The sequence below is a fragment of the Aythya ferina genome, assembly GCF_964211825.1.
Source record: "Aythya ferina genome assembly, chromosome: 19".
In the NCBI taxonomy this organism is placed as follows: Eukaryota; Metazoa; Chordata; class Aves; order Anseriformes; family Anatidae; genus Aythya; species Aythya ferina.
The window spans coordinates 8135639-8151782 of NC_140309.1; the positions used below are offsets into that span (position 1 = coordinate 8135639).

At 65.4% G+C, this 16144-nt stretch overlaps 5 protein-coding genes across 8 annotated transcripts; 2 read left to right on the forward strand and 3 right to left on the reverse strand.

Annotated features, from left to right (window-relative positions):
• Positions 1-735: 735 nt before the first annotated feature.
• Positions 736-2326, reverse strand: PROCA1 (protein interacting with cyclin A1). The gene is made up of 4 exons (XM_084493214.1): positions 2126-2326; positions 1552-1684; positions 1323-1457; positions 736-1233 (listed from the first exon to the last, which is right to left on the reverse strand). Exons 1-4 carry the CDS (start codon positions 2322-2324, stop codon positions 804-806), a joined length of 897 nt encoding a protein of 298 aa, XP_084349340.1. The 5' UTR covers positions 2325-2326; the 3' UTR covers positions 736-803.
• Positions 2327-3475: 1149 nt separating this feature from the next.
• On the forward strand, positions 3476-4847 carry LOC311421404 (adenine phosphoribosyltransferase-like). 2 transcript variants are annotated; one of them, XM_084493219.1, is made up of 6 exons: positions 3476-3592; positions 3780-3937; positions 4051-4144; positions 4225-4371; positions 4456-4551; positions 4624-4847. In XM_084493219.1, the coding sequence occupies exons 2-6, from the start codon at positions 3815-3817 to the stop codon at positions 4749-4751; spliced, it is 588 nt and encodes a 195-aa protein (XP_084349345.1). In that variant the 5' UTR covers positions 3476-3592; positions 3780-3814; the 3' UTR covers positions 4752-4847. The 2 variants fall into 2 exon arrangements, with proteins under 2 accessions (XP_084349345.1, XP_084349344.1); XM_084493218.1 differs by having other exon boundaries at positions 4225-4346.
• A 38-nt stretch (positions 4848-4885) lies between these two features.
• RAB34 (RAB34, member RAS oncogene family) lies at positions 4886-7748 on the reverse strand. Of its 3 annotated transcripts, none has more exons than XM_084493215.1 (11): positions 7653-7748; positions 6912-7036; positions 6723-6814; positions 6311-6376; positions 6110-6211; positions 5937-6001; positions 5805-5856; positions 5603-5684; positions 5429-5519; positions 5235-5342; positions 4886-5165 (listed from the first exon to the last, which is right to left on the reverse strand). In XM_084493215.1, the coding sequence occupies exons 2-11, from the start codon at positions 6963-6965 to the stop codon at positions 5098-5100; spliced, it is 780 nt and encodes a 259-aa protein (XP_084349341.1). In that variant the 5' UTR covers positions 6966-7036; positions 7653-7748; the 3' UTR covers positions 4886-5097. The 3 variants fall into 3 exon arrangements, with proteins under 3 accessions (XP_084349341.1, XP_084349342.1, XP_084349343.1); XM_084493216.1 differs by having other exon boundaries at positions 7661-7712; XM_084493217.1 differs by lacking the exon at positions 7653-7748 and having other exon boundaries at positions 5239-5342; positions 6912-7125.
• A 183-nt stretch (positions 7749-7931) lies between these two features.
• Positions 7932-10145, forward strand: RPL23A (ribosomal protein L23a). Its single transcript, XM_084493224.1, has 5 exons — positions 7932-8065; positions 8374-8554; positions 8859-9035; positions 9442-9511; positions 10084-10145. Exons 1-5 carry the CDS (start codon positions 8041-8043, stop codon positions 10096-10098), a joined length of 468 nt encoding a protein of 155 aa, XP_084349350.1. The 5' UTR covers positions 7932-8040; the 3' UTR covers positions 10099-10145.
• A 2975-nt stretch (positions 10146-13120) lies between these two features.
• TLCD1 (TLC domain containing 1) lies at positions 13121-15170 on the reverse strand. Its single transcript, XM_084493223.1, has 4 exons — positions 14927-15170; positions 14619-14701; positions 14250-14332; positions 13121-13840 (listed from the first exon to the last, which is right to left on the reverse strand). Exons 1-4 carry the CDS (start codon positions 15121-15123, stop codon positions 13454-13456), a joined length of 750 nt encoding a protein of 249 aa, XP_084349349.1. The 5' UTR covers positions 15124-15170; the 3' UTR covers positions 13121-13453.
• Positions 15171-16144: the final 974 nt, after the last annotated feature.

The following is a 16144-nucleotide window of genomic DNA, read 5'->3' on the forward strand; positions in this document are numbered from 1 at the left end:
TGAAGTCCCCAGGGAAGGACGGGGCCCCTCTACCCCTCTCCTCCCCGAGAAGCCCACCCCGGCTCCAGCTCCCCGTGCAGCGATGCTGCGAGCTGGGCACTGCTTTGCCTCCTTCTTGGGGCTGTGAAAGTGGCATCGGCTGCACTGAGCGCGTCTGCCCCTGGCCCCTGTGTCGTGTTTTGGGGTGGGACAGGGGCTGCTCGGCCCTGTGCATCGCCTGTGAGCTGCTCACTTCCCAGTGGCAGGGTCCGAGTGTTGGTGGGGCTGCAAAAGGAGCTGCTGGGGCTGAGCACCTCGCTCCCAGCCTGGGAAAAAGGGGTGCAGAGCTGGGGCGCTGCATTTCAGTCATTGCTGCTCCGGGGAAATAACTCCCCGGGGAGCTGGAGCTCAGCCAGCTGGAGCAGGGACCCCAAACCCATGCCCTGTGCCGGAGTGGGGACAGGAGCTGGGCTCTTCCCTCCCCAGGGAGGTGACTTCGCCATCCTCAGGAACATGACATGAGCCTCCATGAATACTGGGGAGTACCTCAAGCCCCTTCAGACCTTTTCCTTTCGGCCCAACCCTGCAGACCCTCGGGTTTTCCCTTTCTCAGGGGCTGTGCACCAGGACCAGCCGAGTGCCCGCAGGCAGGTCAGGCAGCAAGACCCCCTTCCCCCTTCCCCATCCCATCAGCAGCCTTAACCCAAGGCTTCCCCCTCGGCATGCTCCTTCCTCCCCGCTCCACACGGCTCCATCTGCTCGACGCCCTACTTTATTAACACAGCGAGGACCCGCGCGGGGAGCCGGACCCATGGCAGTGGGGCTCACACGGCCTCCAGCTCAGCTTTGCCTTTCAGCCTCTTCTTTCTGTTCCTCTCCTTCCTCCTCCTCCTCTTCCTGCTGCCCCCAGCCGCTTCCCCCAGCTCCGGCAGCGGGTCCTGCGCCCCCGAACCCGGCTGGGCACCGGGGGGAGCGTGGGCGGCGTGCGCATCGTGGCTCAGCTCCCCGAATTCGCCAGGGCTCTTCTTCTTCAGCCCCTTCCCCTTCTTTTTCTTATCCTTCATCCCTTTCCTCTCTTTGGCGGCGGGCAGCAGGCGGGCATGGCGCTGCGCCGGGACCTCTCCTCCTCCCCAGGGGGGGCTCAGGGCATCGTCCCCCTCCGGCCACGCTGCCCTGTCGATGAGCTCCCCGCCGAATTCGTACAGCACCGGCTCCCTGGGCACCGCCACGGCCACCGTGTTGTACGCCCTGCACCTGCGGGGAGTGGGGACGGCGCGGGGTCAGGGGTGGGTGCGGGACACAGCAGGGGGGCCGGACACACGGGGAGGGGGGTACACACTCACCAGACGTAGAGGTAGGGCTCCACGCACTCCTCCTTGTAGGCGAACTCAAAGCAAGGCACCCGGATGACGTTGAAGAAAGCCTGGCCCACCACGCGCGAGGCCGTGTCGTTCACCTGCTGCAGGCACTCCTTCAACCTGCGGGACGGCACCGGGGTCACGGAGAGACCGGGGGGACCCCTCCCCAAATATACACACACACACAGAGCCCTGGGGACCCGGGGGTGCTCACCTGCGGTCGCAGTCGCAGTGGCTGATGGTGTGCCAGCGCAGGTTGCGGTAGCCGTAGCGGGCGGTGAAGGGGTGGATGACGTGCTGGCAGTGGTCATGGTCCCGGCAGCAGCGGTCGGTGTCCCGGTGCTCCCCTGAGGGGTGCAGGAAGGGCAGGGGGCTGGGTGGGGCTGGGGTGAGGATTGGGGTGGGAATTGGGAGGGACGGAGCTTGGGACTGGGATGGGGATTGGGGCTGGACCAGCACCGCAGTGGGGGTGAGAGTGGGAGCAGGATGGGCTGGGTTGGACTGGGACCAGTCTGGGGATGAGGATGGGATCAGCACCGGGATGGGGATCAGGGGAGGGTCTGGGTATGGACCGCATTGGACCAGCACTGGGGCAGGGACTGGACCAGCACCTGGGGACCAAAATGGGAGCGGGATGGACTGGGACCGTGCTACGGGGATGGATCATGGCACCAGGATGGGGACTGGGATGGAGCAGCCCTGTAATGGGGCAAACTGGTGGACGAGGACCAGCCCTGGGATGGGGACGGACGATCCGAGGGACGGGGACAGGCTCCTTCTCTCCTTACCCAGCTGCTCGTAGGCATCCGCGTTGCTCCCGGCTCCGCACCACAGCGTCCCGGGGTAGGTGAGCCCACGGCGAGCTCGGGGCCGCCCCGGGGGGGCCGCTCCGGGGCTCGGGGCTGCTCCGGGGGCGACCACCAGCACCAGCAGGAGGAGGTGAAGGAGGAGGAGGAGGAGGCGGAGGAGCGGCCGCGGGGCGCACATGGCACCGCGGGGACAGCAGCGCGGAGGGGCCGCCTTATAGCGGGGCTCGGCACGGCACGGCCCGCCCACCGCGGGGCGGCACGGCTCGGCACGGCACGGCAAGGATCGGATCGGCACGGCTCGGCTTGGCATGGCATGGGGAAGCTCGGCGTGGCATTGCTTGGCACAGCTTGGTGTGGCATGGCATGGCACATCACAGCATGGCACAGCTCAGCATGGCACAGTTTGGCATGGCATGGCATGGCATGGCTTGGCATGGCATGGCACGGCTCAGATTGACATGGCTCAGCATGGCATGGTATGGCAAGGTGCAGCTTGGCACGGCATTGCTTGGCACAGCTTGGTGTGGCACGGCACGGCGTGGCACAGCTTGGCATGGCACAGCTCAGCGTGGCATGGCATGGTGGAGCTCAGCATGGCATTGCTTGGCACAGCATGGCACGGCACAGCATGGCATGGTGTGGCATGGTGCGACTCGGCATGGCATTGCTTGGCACAGCTCGGCATGGCACGGCATTGCATGCCCCAGTTGGCACGGCACAGCTCAGCTCCACACGGTGCAGCCTGTGCCAGTGCAGCCAGCGGGAGCAGTGCTCCAGTCCCCCACCCCACAAGGTGCCAGCCCTCGCAGCCCCAGCCACACTCCCCCATGGCCACGACGGACATGAGGAGCAGCAGCACCCAGCGGGGCTGTGCTGTGGGCAGGACGCAGACGGGGACGACGCAGCCCCCAGCTGAATGGAGCTTTTCCTGGGGTCTGTGCTCAGCCGGGGCTGGCAGCTCCCAAGAAAGCTGCCAAAGGCTCCTCACCCCTCGCAGGCTCCCCTTTGCCAAAGCCCATTTGCAGTCAGGACGCGGAGCCTGGCCGCTGCAGCCAGCGCTTGACAGGGCAGGACGGTGCCCGAGGCCCCAGCGGGGACGTGCGTGGCCTCGAGAAGCCCAAAGACCCCAAAAAGCTGCACCCTGAGCACGGCTCTGCCATGTCCAAACCTCACACTCATGGGATGCTTTGCACACCCAGCCCTGGCACCTCTGGGTGCTGGGGACGCGCTCGCAGGGGTGTGACCCCCCCGGTGCTCCCTGCCACCCCCTTGGGGGCACGTCACCGCCACGGCTCCTGCCTGGCACCGGCCCAGGTCCCCGCTGGCCGAGGGTGCTGGCGGGGGGCCCGGCACTGCGGGGCTGCCCCTGCTCAGCTGTCGCTGTCTGTGACTGTTCTGGGTCCCCGTGACAGTCCCGCTCTGCTCGGCCTCACCACAGGCACCCAGGTACGGAGCCCGGCGCAGGGCTGTGGGGTGTGCACAGGGAAATTGGGGCGTGTGTGGGGAAATTGAGGTGTGTATGGGGAAATTGGGGTGTGTATGGGGAAATTGGGGTGTGCACGGAGAAGTTGGGGTGCCCCGAGCCATGGGGAGCCCTGCAAGGTGTGGGTCTCACCCCCTTGCACACCCGCAGCCCCCCCGTGCTCGCAGCGCCTGCAGTCCCCGCGCATGGACCTGAGCCACGTCCCTGCCACCCGCGAGAAGGGCTGGTACCTGGCGCTGATGGCCCCCAACACCAAAGGTCCCAACTACGCCTGGCTGGACCCGTCCCGGCTCTACTGCCACCCGCAAGTACCCAGCACCCGGGCAAGGGGCACCCAGGGGGGGTTGGCACCCGGGTGGGCTTTGGGTCCGGGAGGTTTGGGCACCCTTAGGGGCACCCAGCACCTCCGCTGTCTCCCCAGGCCTTGCAGGACTGCGTGGCCGACCTGCTGCAGCCCTTCCAGGGGGACCCCATCGACCTGGTGGCCGGCATCGATGCCATGGGCTTCATCCTGGGTGAGGGGGGATGCGGGCGAGCCCGGGGTCCCCAAACCTTGTCCCCGCGGGGGGCTGACAGCACCGCGGCCACCCCCCAGGTGCCGCCGTGGCTGTTGCATTGCGCAAGGGCTTCCTGGCCATCCGTAAAGCCGGGCACCTCTGCGTGGAGACGCTGTCGGAGCCCTACACCGACTACTCAGGCCGGGAGAAGGTGATGGAGGTCCGCACCGACACCGTCTCGCCGGGTGAGCCCAGGGGGCACTCCCGTCACGGGGGGGCTGCCGGCGCAGGGCACCGGGCGCTCGGACGCAGCCTCTGCCCCTCCCCAGGTCTGCGCGTCCTCCTGGTGGACCAGTGGGTGGAAACCGGGGGCACCATGCGAGCGGCCATCCGGCTGGTGGAGCGGCTCGGGGGGGTCGTGGCAGGTAGGAAGGGGGCACCCCGGGGTGCTCCCGTGGGGGCCGCAGCGGGTGCTGAGCCCCCTGCGCGTCCCGCAGGCGTGGCAGCCGTCTGCATGGAGGACAGCGAGGGCGCGCGGTGGATCCGGGAGCGCTACAAGTGCGCCCACTGCGTGCCCCCCCGCCTGCAGCCACGCTTCGACGGCCACCAAACGGGCTGGGAATGATGCTGGGGCCGGCACGCTGCACCCCCCAGTTTGGGGCATTTGCTGCCCGCTTTGGGTTTGGGCGTAAGCAAGAAAATAACAACTCCTCCTGCACCCTGCCGCTGGCTCTGCCTTGCGCCCGCCGGCCCGACGCCTTTTTTAAAAAGCATAAAAAAACACGTTTTATTCAAACAAATGGAAGGCTGGGGGCGTCTCCCCCGGAGTGGGTTTGCATAGCTAAGGGGGCCACGGGGGTCCCTGCCCAGCCCCGGCCCCAGGGACGGCTCCCCGGGGGGGGCCGGGGCCGCTGCTCTTTGGTACGGAGACGCGGGCGTTACGGGGGGGGCTGCGCTGGGGGGCTGCCCCCTCACTGGCAGCACTTGGGCTTCTTGCGGGGCGCCGACTGGTACAGGTCGCTCTGGTTGCTTGTGATGTCTGGAGGGAAAAAGGAGTGGGTGGGGGGCAGCGGGGGACACCCGGGGGGGGGCAGCGGGGGGTACTCACGCACGGTGTCGCCGATCCTGCGGGCGCTGCCGCGCTCCAGCTCCGCCAGCACGCTGCTCTCGAAGGTCAGCGCCGCCACGCGGAAGAAGAAATCCCGCACGTTCTCCCCTGCCCCATGGGATAAGACCCCCTGAGCCCCTCATCTCACCAAGGGGGGGGCCACCTGAACCCCCCACCCCTCATCCGGGACCCACCGGTGAGCGAGGACACGGCCCAGAACTCCGCCTGCATCTCCTGGGCCACCTTGAGCGCGTCCTTCTCCATCAGGCTGTACTGCGCCGGCGTCTGCCAAAAAATGGGGGTGTGGGGGGGGGCTGGGGACGGCCCCCACACAGCCGGGGGGGTCCCAGGGAGGGGGACACACTCACGCTCAGGTCCTTCTTGGAGCCCACCAGGAAGAGGATGACGTTGGCGGGGTCGTTCTCCTTCAGGGCGTCAGCCAGCCACTGCCTGCGGGTGCCACCGTCACCAGCCGAGCGCTGCCCGGGGTTGTGACCCCCCAGATCCCCCCAAATGTCCCCAAATCCCCCCCTAGCATGTCCCCATCCTCCTTAGCCGGGTGTCACCTACCGTGTGTGTTCCAGGGACGCCACGTCGTTAACGTCGAAGACGATGACGATGGCTGGAGGGGAGGGGGAGAGGTGAGATGGGGACGGGGACGGCCGGCGGGGACGGGACATGGGGTTGGGGGGGGGGTCTCACCTTGTGCCCCCCGGTAGTAGGTGGAGGCGATGCACTTGAAGCGCTCCTGGCCGGCTGTGTCCCAGCTGGAGGGGGGGGAAAATTGGGGACAGGAGGTCAGGGGGGGCAGCGGGAGCCTTTTGGGGGGGCAGGGGGTGCTTTTTGGGGGGGGCAGGGGGCTGGTGCCAACTCACAGCTGCAGGCTGAAGGGCACCCCCAGCACCTCGAAGCGCTCCATCTCGAAATCCACCCCGATGGTCGCCTTGTAGTTCTTGTCGAAGGTGTCCTTGCAGAAGCTTTTTGGGGGTGGGGGGGGAGGAGCAGGAGATGAGCGTCAGACCCCCCCCGGGGGGGGCTCTTCTCACTGTGCCAGCCCCCCAAAAAGTGCCCGTTACCGGTTGATCAGGCAGGTCTTCCCCACCGACAGGTCCCCCACCACGATGATTTTGGAGATCTTGAACCTGCGGGGCAGAGCAGAACACAGCCACTGCTGGGGGGGGGGGGGGCACGGCACTCATTACCTCCCCCCCCCCCTCAACACCAGCCATTTTGGGAAGCCAAAATATCCCCATCCTCCCCATTCCCCCCCCGTTATCTCCCCCCAAAACCAGCAGCCACAATCCCAGCCCGGACCCCCGCGCCCCCCCCCCAGCTGCATTCCTGCGCCGTGACGCATCCAGGCAGCGCCGGCAGCCACGCGGCGCCTTCCCAACGTAGGGACCCCCCTAATTTTTTTGGGGGGGGACACCCCCGAGCCCCCCCCTTTCCTAGTTTTGTTTTTTTTTTTTGGGGGGGGGGATTCCTCACCCCACGGTGCCCGTCCGCTGCTCCTGGCAGGCGCTGGCCACGCTGGGGTGGAAAGCGTTGCGGGCGTGCAGGGCGGCCTCCTTCCGAAAACACTGCCACGGGGAGAGGGGGGGACACAAAAAGGGACCCCCGGTGAGCTCGTGGGGCTCACAGAGGCCACCCAGGGGCTGTTGTCCCCTCCTCGGTCACCTGCGGCAGGTCGGCGATCACCCGGTCCCTGCGGACGGGGGCCAGCACGTTCATGGTCCCCTGGGGCCAGCGGGGCGAGCTGGGACGGAGCGGGGACGGGGATGGGCTGAGGGCCGCCGAGAGGCCTGGGGGGGACGGAGCAGGGGGCGGCGCTGCGCCTGTGTCCCCAAATTTTGCTTTCCTCGTGTCCCCAAATCCCAGTTTCCCTGTGTCCATGAGTTATCATGTCCCCGAGTCCCCAAGTCCCGATGCCCCCAAGCCCTGCTGTCCCCAAGTCAACTCCTCCTCACCTCCCGCTGTCCCCATGTCCCCAAATCTCACTCATCCCCAACCCCTCGTGTCCCCACGTCCCTTTGTCCCCCGCCTCATGTCCCCCTGCCCCCCGCCTCATGTCCCCATGTCCCCTGTCCCCAAATCCCATTGTCCCCCATCCCCCAGTCCCACCCTCCCCACGTCCCGCTCATCCCCCAGTCAGTCCCTTGTGTCCCCCAGTCCCCCACTCCCCGCCCCATGTCCCTATGTCCCCAAATCTCTCCTGTCCCCCCCCCCACGTCCCCCTGTGCCCCCCCCCACGCCCCCCCCCGCCCCCCCCGTCCCCCTTACCCCTCCCTGTCCCCCCCCATCCCCTTTCCGTGCATCCTGGGGCATCCTCAGCCCCGTGTCCCGTCCCGTCCCTGTGTCCCCATGTCCCCGGTTGCCCCCCGATGTCCCCCCCCAGTGTCCCCGGGGGGGTCCCGTTACCCCGTTACCCCTCTCCCTCTGCTCGGCGCTGCGCCCCCGCCCTCCTGGCCCCTCCCTCGGGCCTTTTCGTGGCGGGGAGGGGCCGGCACCGCGGGTCCTGCCGGCCCGGGCCCTGCCGCCTCCCCCCACCCCCCCTCCGGGACCCCCGGGACCCCCCCCTCCCGGGACCCCCCCCGGTGACAACGGGGAGGGGAGCGGGACTACAACCCCCATAATGCCCCGCGGGCTACAGAACGATCCGCGCATGCGTCGGAGAGTCTCACCTCAAGGACTACGCTTCCCAGCACGCCTCGCGGCGAGAGGGGAGCAAGGAGATCTCGCGCGATTTGGGGCTATAAGCCCGTGCGGCGCGGGGCGGGAGACCCCTTTCGGCTTCCGGCGGCCCAAGATGGCGCCCAAGGCGAAGAAGGAGGGTGAGCGCGGGCGGCCGTGAGGGGCGGGCGGCCCCCGGGCGGTGTGATCGGCTCCCCGCGGGGTCTAGGGGGTGCCTGGGGCTCGGCTCCGGAGGTTTGCGGCGTTCCCGGGGGCCGCGGTGCGGTGCCGGGCCGCGGGCACGTGGAGGGGGTGGGAGCGGCCTGCAGCGGGAGGCCTGGGCCTGAGGGCTGAGGGGGGCTGAGGGGGGGCTGGGCCCCTCGGAGGGGCTCTGCCGGTGGGGGTGCCCCCTCGGGGAGCCCCCTGGGCCCGCAGATCCTTCGTTGTGCTGACCCGGTGGTTGTCACAGCCGTGCCTCCGAAGACAGAGGCGAAGGCCAAGGCGCTGAAGGCCAAGAAGGCCGTCCTGAAGGGCGTCCACAGCCACAAGAAGAAGAAGATCCGCACGTCGCCCACCTTCCGGAGGCCCAAAACCTTACGCCTGAGGCGGCAGCCCAAGTATCCGCGGAAGAGTGCCCCACGGAGAAATAAGTACGTGTGGGGTGCAGCTGCCGCGGTGTTTGTGGGGTGGGGACGGCCCCTTGTGTGGGATCCTGGCCCCCTTTGTGGGTCTGAGGGTGGGACTTGTCCATTGTGCTGCTCCTGGGGCTGAGCCCTGTTTTGGTGGCACCGTGTTGGGGTGCAGGTGATGATTTCAAGCGACCAAAGCCTGAGAGTTTGTGATTAAAACTTTTTTTGGTAACTGATGCACCCCAAACTTGGTGTTTGAAAGCTTCTGAAGCGTAGGTACAGCTCCTGCCATCCTTTTGTTAACCCAGGGGCCTTTCTCCTGCAGGCTGGACCATTATGCCATTATCAAGTTCCCCTTGACAACAGAATCGGCGATGAAGAAGATAGAGGACAACAACACTCTGGTTTTCATCGTCGATGTCAAGGCAAACAAGCACCAGATCAAGCAGGCTGTCAAGAAGCTGTACGACATCGACGTGGCCAAGGTCAACACGTTGATCAGGTGAGAGGGGGAGATCAGGTCACCAGTGGGTGTCTGGTACTTCAGGTGCTCAGCGTGGATTTTGACAGAAAGTTTGAACACGTGTGAGTTTCAGCAGTGCTGCAGGGGCTCTCAGGAAGCGTGGAATTAATTTCCGTAGCATTTCCAGTCCTAAAATATTGAAAAAATGCAACTTTTGACTGAGCACATCTTAGTGGAAGTGTAAAAAAGTGGCAGGCAGGAAGCTGGCTTTAGCAGGGGGCTCTTCTAATGCCGAGGGAGTTCTGTGCAGATGATGTGAACATCTTTTACCCCTGAGCAAACTGATGTTTCCAAAGGAACCACTGATGCACATCCCGTAGTAGGAGGATGGAGTAGGTGTGAGGAATGGCGTGTCCTTGTGCTGATCTCTCCTTTTCCACTCTAGGCCTGATGGGGAGAAAAAGGCTTATGTCCGACTGGCTCCAGATTATGATGCGCTGGATGTAGCCAACAAGGTGAGAAATCATGGAAATCTGTCACGTTTCCATTTCTTACCTCATTTTCTGCACCTGGTGGTGCTTGAAGCACGCTGGTGCTACTGCAGCATCCTTGTAGTTGGGCAGGATCTGAGAGTGTTTGTAAGCAGGAACACTTCCTGGTCATAAAATCCACCGAGTTCTGTGGGGAAGTTCCTGGGAGCTGTGAAGGGGTGGGAGAGGAGGCAGGAGGCGTGTCTGAAGTGGTGTTTGGCTCCACAGTGTTCTCAGCCAGCGCTGTGGGCAGCTCCCTCGGGGGAAAACGGTGCCAAAGGCACTGGGTGGAAGGGATTTCACTGCAGGTGGCCGTCCTGCTGCAAAGGGCTCGGGGTTTAGCCCTCGGTAGAGCTGTGGGGAGCAGGAGGTGGTGGTGGGGAGCAGCATGGGGATCCCGGTGGTGTGTGGAACCATGATGGGAGGCACCTGGGCGGGTGTGGGAGGAGGAAACCTGTCCTCAGAGAGCAGGAGGATGTGGGAGATGTGTGGTGGCGATGTCTGGCAGAGGCTCTGCCTCTTTGCCAGCTGTTTCAACCCCTTCTGCTTCTTTGCAGATTGGAATCATCTAAGCTGCATGGAGGACTGTACAGACGGGACAATAAACCCTGTGAAACCACCCAGGGGCTCCTGCTGTGTTTTATGACTGCGCAGCCCATCCTGAAAAGCCTGCAGGAGACTGCTGGGGCTCCGTTTTTAGCAAACGGGGTCCCTGCTTTCCTTTTCCTTCCTGTTTTCCTTTTCCTTCCTGCAGCCAGCTGCCCCGGGAGAGGCTCTCAGGGGCTGCGGGGCCGCCCCACGTGCGGCACCTCCCTGCTCTGGGGTGTCCTGCGGGGCTGACCCGGTCTCTCTGCGGGTAAAACCCCGGTGAGGCGACGCTCTCCTGGTGCAGGTACCTGTGCACAGCACTGTGCTGCTATCCTGGTGCATTTTGTCACGCTGCTATTAGTAAATATTTGTGGTGGTTCCCAGCGCCCTACAGAACCCCCGTGGGGTGCACCACGAGCCTGGGAGGCCGCTGCTACCTGCAGCAAAACCACATTCACAGCTCAGGTCTGCTGCAAGCTGGGTGCCGGGCCATTTCCCACCTCTTAAACTATTTGCTTAGGCTGCAGGCTCCGAAACCCTCAAGCTAACACAAGAGCAGGCACTCTGTTTGTTTTTGTGTTTTTTTTTTTCTGGCACCATCCACGCTCCCCTCGTTGCAGCGTGTGAGCTGGAGCCCGGTTTCCCCGTGGTTCCTCCCCACGGTCCCTCACCAGGGGCTGTTTCCAAGCCAGCTGCTGTTTGGGCGGCCCCGTTGCCACAACGTTTGGGATGAAAGCAGCTTTTTGGAGTGCTTGGAGAGCCCTAAGAACTCGGAGCACTCGGTGAGCAGGGACTGGAGGTGGAGTGCTGATAGAGATAATTGGCGTTAAGTGCTGAGAGGCGCGGTGAAGGCGGTGGCCAAATATTGATCGGAGCAATCGAGCAGAGGCGGGGGGACAGCCAGTTCCCTTCCAGCCTCTTGTAGGGGGTCCTGAGGGGCAGCTCCCCTGATTGCTGCTGCTCTTTTGGGGCAGTAGGTCACGATTTTTCCCTTTTTAGCTGCTCTTGGCTGCAGATTCCCTTCACGCAGTGCAAGGCTTCGGACCTCCCTGAGCTCCCCTGCTGTGGGGTGGCTCCGGGTACTGGGGGAGAGCCCCCAAACCCTTTGGGGTAGCTCTGAGCCTCCACCAGCTGCAGGAATACTTCGTGAGGACAGCGTGGAGGTGCTGTAGGGGCTGGGGAGGATGGGAGGCTGTGGGAGAGGCCGGAGGCAACTTTGGGGCTGAGGGAGGCGGGTGGTGACGCTCCCTTGGGTGAGAAACCTCGAGGGCTCAGCGCTGCTTCCCTCCGTGCTGCTCCTTTCTGTGGCTGCTCGGCCACCTCAGGTGCAGGCCAGAAACTTCCCAACCCCTCAACTTCTTTAAGTCAGGGGCTTGAAACAGACAGCGGGGGCTGTTGGCACGGTGTATGGGGCCAGGGAAGGCTGAAGAGGGATCAGGGCAGCAGGGACCTGGGACAGACTCAGGACAAACCCAAGACAAACCCCTCCTGCAGCTGCACCTGATGCTCGTGAGGGCTCTGGAGCACTCTGAGAAGGGAACAAGCAGCAGCAAGGGCTCTGAGGGTACCCACCAAGCCCCGTGCCCTGTTCCTATCCGAGCTGCGGCCACCCCAAAAGCGATTTGGGGTTGGAGGAGCTCCTCTCCTCGCCATGCTCACCCCACAGGGAGAGCCCCAATGCGGAACGAGGAATGGGTACAGGCTGCAGCCCTCCCCGGTGATGTGGAGGCTGGGCTGGGAAGGGATTTCACATCAGCATGACTTGCAGTCTGCCCTGACCCTGCCTTCAACTTCTCCCGATGGCTGCTGCAGGCTGGCACCTTCCCTCTGCCTGCCTCCTGCTCGGGGCTGGCAACCGGCCCGCCCCACAGCTGGCCCGGTGCTGCTGGTGGAAACTGGGAGGCAACTGGGGTGCCTGCTGGAGGAACTGGGTGATGCCCAACCCCTCTGTGCTGCAGGAGGGCGGTGGGAGCACTGGGAGAGACTGGGGGAGAGGTGATGGGAGGGAAAATGCAATTTGGGGATTCACCGTGTGGGGTACGGGCAGGTGGGGGTGGTGCTGAGGCCGGGGGGCTTCAGCTGCAGCAGGGGGGGATGCGGTGGAAGTCAGGAGAGCTCCTGGGGGGGAGGCTGGGGCCTGCTGGGGCAGGAGGAGAGCCCGTGGGGAGCCTCGGGGGCTGCTGTGGGGCTGGAGCAGATCCCTGCCCACGCACGGCCCCGAGCGCTGTGTCTCCATCTCATCTCCTGCCAACACCCAGCCCCCAGTGCCAGCTGCGGGGTCGGGGAGCCCTGGAAGGATCCAACCCCACAGCCGAGCCTCTTCCCCTCCATCCTCATTTGACCTGCAGTCTGCCTGAGCTGCTGTTTTAGGACCGATCCCACCCGGGAGCAGGTTGTGGGCAGGAATCCCTCAAAGCCCCGCTGCTCGTAGCCAGCCCGGGGTGATCCCGGCGCTGTCACAACATCACCATTTGCCTTCCCACCGCTCCTGCACCCCACAGGACCGGCAGGGCCAGCTCCAGCCCCATGGGAGCTGCGCCCTGGCTCCGTGGGGAGCTGCTGGAGGCAGCGGGGCTGGCGGAGGCAGCCCCGGGGGGATTGAGCAGGCAGCGATGTTCCAGGAAGAGCCGTGGCCTCGCTCGGCCTTCCCATGCCAGCTCGGCTTCACGTGGCTGCCGGGTGAGTCACGGCTCCACTCAGGGACCACAGCCGGGTTCAGCCCCTCTCCTGATGCCTTCCCCCTATCCCTACACGGCCCTTGGGGTGCAGGAGCTCACCCCCGAGGGGAAACAGAAAGGAAAAACACGAGTGGAAAGCGAGGGAGAGCCGGAGCTTTGCTTTTTCAGCACCGTGCTGGATGCATCCCCGAGGGGGGATCCCTGGCGTGGTGCCGGCTCCCTGCCCTCCCCTGGGAGCTGGGGCACATCCTTTCCCATGCCCTCAGCCCTCCTCCTCCTCCCAACAAGAAAGAAAAATAATAAAAAGCCAGCCTGGGCACGCCGCGGCAGCAGTGAACAGACCCATTTAATGCACAGAGCACCCAGCACCACCGCGGGAGGGCCGCGGCCCTTCCCTCCCAGCCCTCTCCGGCCATCGGCTGCGCCACGCAGCCACCCCTTGGCCGCGCTGGCGCCGAAAGCAGGCTCGGGCTGCTCCTCCCCAGGATCTGCCCCAGGGGTTTGGGGGCATCCCCAGGGCTCGGTGGCATCCGCTCGGCTGTCGGGCTGGTCCAGCAGGGTAGCAGCGGCTTGCAGAGGGGTGAACGCAGGGCCCGCGGCCGCGGGGTGGGGAGCGAGCGAGCCCTAAGGCACATGAAGAGCAGGTAGGAGCCCGGCGTTCTCAGTCTATGAGGAACTTCTCCCCGTCCACGTCCCTCCCCTGGCGCAGGGAAGGGCAGAAATCGGAGCGGAGGAGGCGGGAGAAGTACATGAGGATCATGGCGTCGAGCAGCAGCAGGTTGGCCGTCAGGAAGGCGCCCTGGCCCTGCACCTCCACGTGGCGGAGGAAATACCAGGTGAGGTAGGCCTGGGGGGCCAGGCGGAAGGCGAAGTACATCACCAGGTTGACGTACTTGTTGGCCCGGTAGAGCGCCGGCGAAGGCACGTTGCTCATCTTGAGCAGCATGCGGGCGGTGAGGAAGATGTTGCTCACCTCCACCAGCAGCAGCAGCATCGCCGCCACCAGGAAGCGGCCCGTGATGATGAGCGAGACGAAGGCAGAGATGGCCTGGGAGGAGGGGATGGGGATGGATCAGCTCCCGGGTTGGGCACAGCCCCGCGGGGTGCGAGCTCTTCCCCACTACGCTCTGGGTGTGGTGGGAGCGCTCAGATCCCCTCCTGGAGACCCTGGGACCCCGCGGGCACCCGATCCGAGGGCGGATCTCAGTCCCCAATGCCAGCGTCCCCAGCACCGAGCCGTGCCCCTGTGCCAGGGAGCAGCAGCCTGTCTGGCTCCCGGCGCCAGGAGCCGCCTCTGGCAGCCGTCCTGCCCCGCCGGGCTCCCTGGGCTCCTGGATGCACAACCTACCTGGCAGCCAGGGCGAGGCGCAGGGAAGGGCTGCAGCTCGCCTCGCTGCACGGCCCCAGGAGCACAGCAACCCCCACCCCGAGGTGTCCCGTCCCCTCCCCGTGCTCACCATGGCGTGGTGCACCAGGTACTCCCAGGACGAGCGGGACTGGTGGTTGAAGATGATGTCGAGGCTGTCGTGGATGAAGTAGCCTGCGGGATGAGGGAGAGCATGGAGGGGTCAGGCTTGCATGCCGGCACCCCGCTGCGGGAAACGGGGTGCAGGAGGGGTTTGGGGTGCCCTGAGGAGGGCAGCGAGCCCATGCTTTGTGTAGGGAGCCCTGTGGTGGAGCCGTGCCCTGGGGCGCTGGTGCCATGCAGGCGGCTTGCTGCTGGCAAAGCAGGAGGTGTGGGGTCCCTGGGCTGGGTGGGTGCAGTCCCATGGGATGGCTGTGTCCCAAATGTGTCCCCAGCGTGTCCCGGCCGTGTGGCTGCTTACCTGAGGAGAAGCAGACAAGCAGGTGCCCTGAGACGCTGTAGCCGTCCTGGATGTCGGAGAGCAGCTCCGGGGACTGCCAGAGGCTGGGGGGGGGAGCAGAAAAAGGGGGAAAACGGGGTGAGCACAGCGGGTACAGCCCCGGGACCCCAAACCCACCCGGGTGCCGGGCCAAACCGGGGCTTCCCATGCTCGGGGGGGGTGTCCTGCTCCCGAGGGGACCCCTATCCGAGTACAAGCATGCGAGAAAACTTCCCCACCGCCACTCTCCTCACCCCTTAGCACCCCCCTCCAACTTCCCATCCCGGTACCTAAACAGGGCCCAGAGGCCGGCCAGCACGGAGTGCGCGAAGGAGACGAGGAGGTTCCCCCAACGCCAGACCCTGCCGGGACGGCTCCGCACGGCCGCGGGTCGGGGCAGGGCCAGGGCTGCCCGGCGGAGCCCCCCGAACAGCGCCACGCTGCCCCCCACCAGCGCCACCGACGGCGCCCGCCACCCGGGGCCCATCGCGCTCGGCTCCCGCGCCCGCGCCCCGGGGCGCGCGCTGGCGCGGGCTGCCGGGCGCTGGGGGCGGGGCCGGGGGCGGGGCTTGGTGTTTTAATTCCCGCACGGCCACGCCCCCCTCCGCCCGGCCCCGCCGGCGCCAGCTCGTGGCGGGAAGTGCGGCTGCGCGGGGGGAGGGAGGGAGTGGGGAAGGAGTGGGGGGGGTGTGGGTATGGGATGGGGTTTGCACACGTGTGGGGGTGTGCATGGGGCGTTGCGTGTCCGTGCTGGGCGTTGCACGGTTGTGTGTGTGCGTTGGGCGTTGCACGTCCACGCTGGGCATTGTACATGGGCGGGGGTGTGCATCGGGCATTGCACGTTGCTGCTGGGCATTGCACACGTGTGGGGTTGTGCATTGGGCATTGCACGTCCATGCTGGGCGTTGCACGTCCATGCTGGGCATTGCACACGTGTAGGGGTGTGCATTGGGCATTGCATGTCCATGCTGGGCATTGCACGTCCATGCTGGGCATTGCACACGTGTGGGGGTGTGCATTGGGCATTGCACGTCCATGCTGGGCATTGCACACCCATGCTGGGCATTGCACACATGTGGGGTTGTGCACTGGGCATTGCACGTTCCTCCTGGGCATTGCACACGTGTGTGGGTGTGCATCGGGCATTGCATGTCCATGCTGAACATTGCACATAGGTGTCTGTGTACTGGTTATTGCATGTCTGTGCCAAACATTGCACACGTGTGTGCATGCATCGGGCCTTGCACCTCTGTGCTGGGCATTGCACGTGTGTGCGCATGCATTGGCCATTGCATGTCCATGTTGTGCATTGTGTGTATGTGTGCACATCAGCCGTCCCATGTCTGTGCTGGGCATTGCACGTGTGTGTGTGTGTGCATCAGCCATTGCATGTCTGTGCAGGCATTGCACATCCATGCTGGACATTGCACACATGTATGTGTGCATCAGCCATTGCACATCTATGCCGTGCATTGCACATCCATGCTGGGCATTGCACGTACGTGTGC

Coding starts and splice junctions, on each gene's coding strand:
- PROCA1 (XM_084493214.1), bottom strand. CDS start 2,324: ATGTGCGCCCCGCGGCCGCTCCTCCGCCTCCTCCTCCTCCTCCTTCAC. Junction 1,685..2,125: donor GGATGCCTACGAGCAGCTGG/GTAAGGAGAGAA, acceptor TGCACCCCTCAG/GGGAGCACCGGGACACCGAC. Junction 1,458..1,551: donor CACTGCGACTGCGACCGCAG/GTGAGCACCCCC, acceptor GCCGTCCCGCAG/GTTGAAGGAGTGCCTGCAGC.
- LOC311421404 (XM_084493218.1), top strand. CDS start 3,815: ATGGACCTGAGCCACGTCCCTGCCACCCGCGAGAAGGGCTGGTACCTG. Junction 3,938..4,050: donor GGCTCTACTGCCACCCGCAA/GTACCCAGCACC, acceptor CTGTCTCCCCAG/GCCTTGCAGGACTGCGTGGC. Junction 4,552..4,623: donor GCTCGGGGGGGTCGTGGCAG/GTAGGAAGGGGG, acceptor CGCGTCCCGCAG/GCGTGGCAGCCGTCTGCATG.
- RAB34 (XM_084493217.1), bottom strand. CDS start 6,965: ATGAACGTGCTGGCCCCCGTCCGCAGGGACCGGGTGATCGCCGACCTG. Junction 6,815..6,911: donor TGATCGCCGACCTGCCGCAG/GTGACCGAGGAG, acceptor TCCCCGTGGCAG/TGTTTTCGGAAGGAGGCCGC. Junction 6,212..6,310: donor AAGACCTGCCTGATCAACCG/GTAACGGGCACT, acceptor ACCCCCAAAAAG/CTTCTGCAAGGACACCTTCG.
- RPL23A (XM_084493224.1), top strand. CDS start 8,041: ATGGCGCCCAAGGCGAAGAAGGAGG. Junction 8,066..8,373: donor GCCCAAGGCGAAGAAGGAGG/GTGAGCGCGGGC, acceptor TGGTTGTCACAG/CCGTGCCTCCGAAGACAGAG. Junction 9,036..9,441: donor AAGGTCAACACGTTGATCAG/GTGAGAGGGGGA, acceptor TTTCCACTCTAG/GCCTGATGGGGAGAAAAAGG.
- TLCD1 (XM_084493223.1), bottom strand. CDS start 15,123: ATGGGCCCCGGGTGGCGGGCGCCGTCGGTGGCGCTGGTGGGGGGCAGC. Junction 14,333..14,618: donor GCTTGTCTGCTTCTCCTCAG/GTAAGCAGCCAC, acceptor CTCATCCCGCAG/GCTACTTCATCCACGACAGC. Junction 13,841..14,249: donor ACCTGGTGCACCACGCCATG/GTGAGCACGGGG, acceptor CCCTCCTCCCAG/GCCATCTCTGCCTTCGTCTC.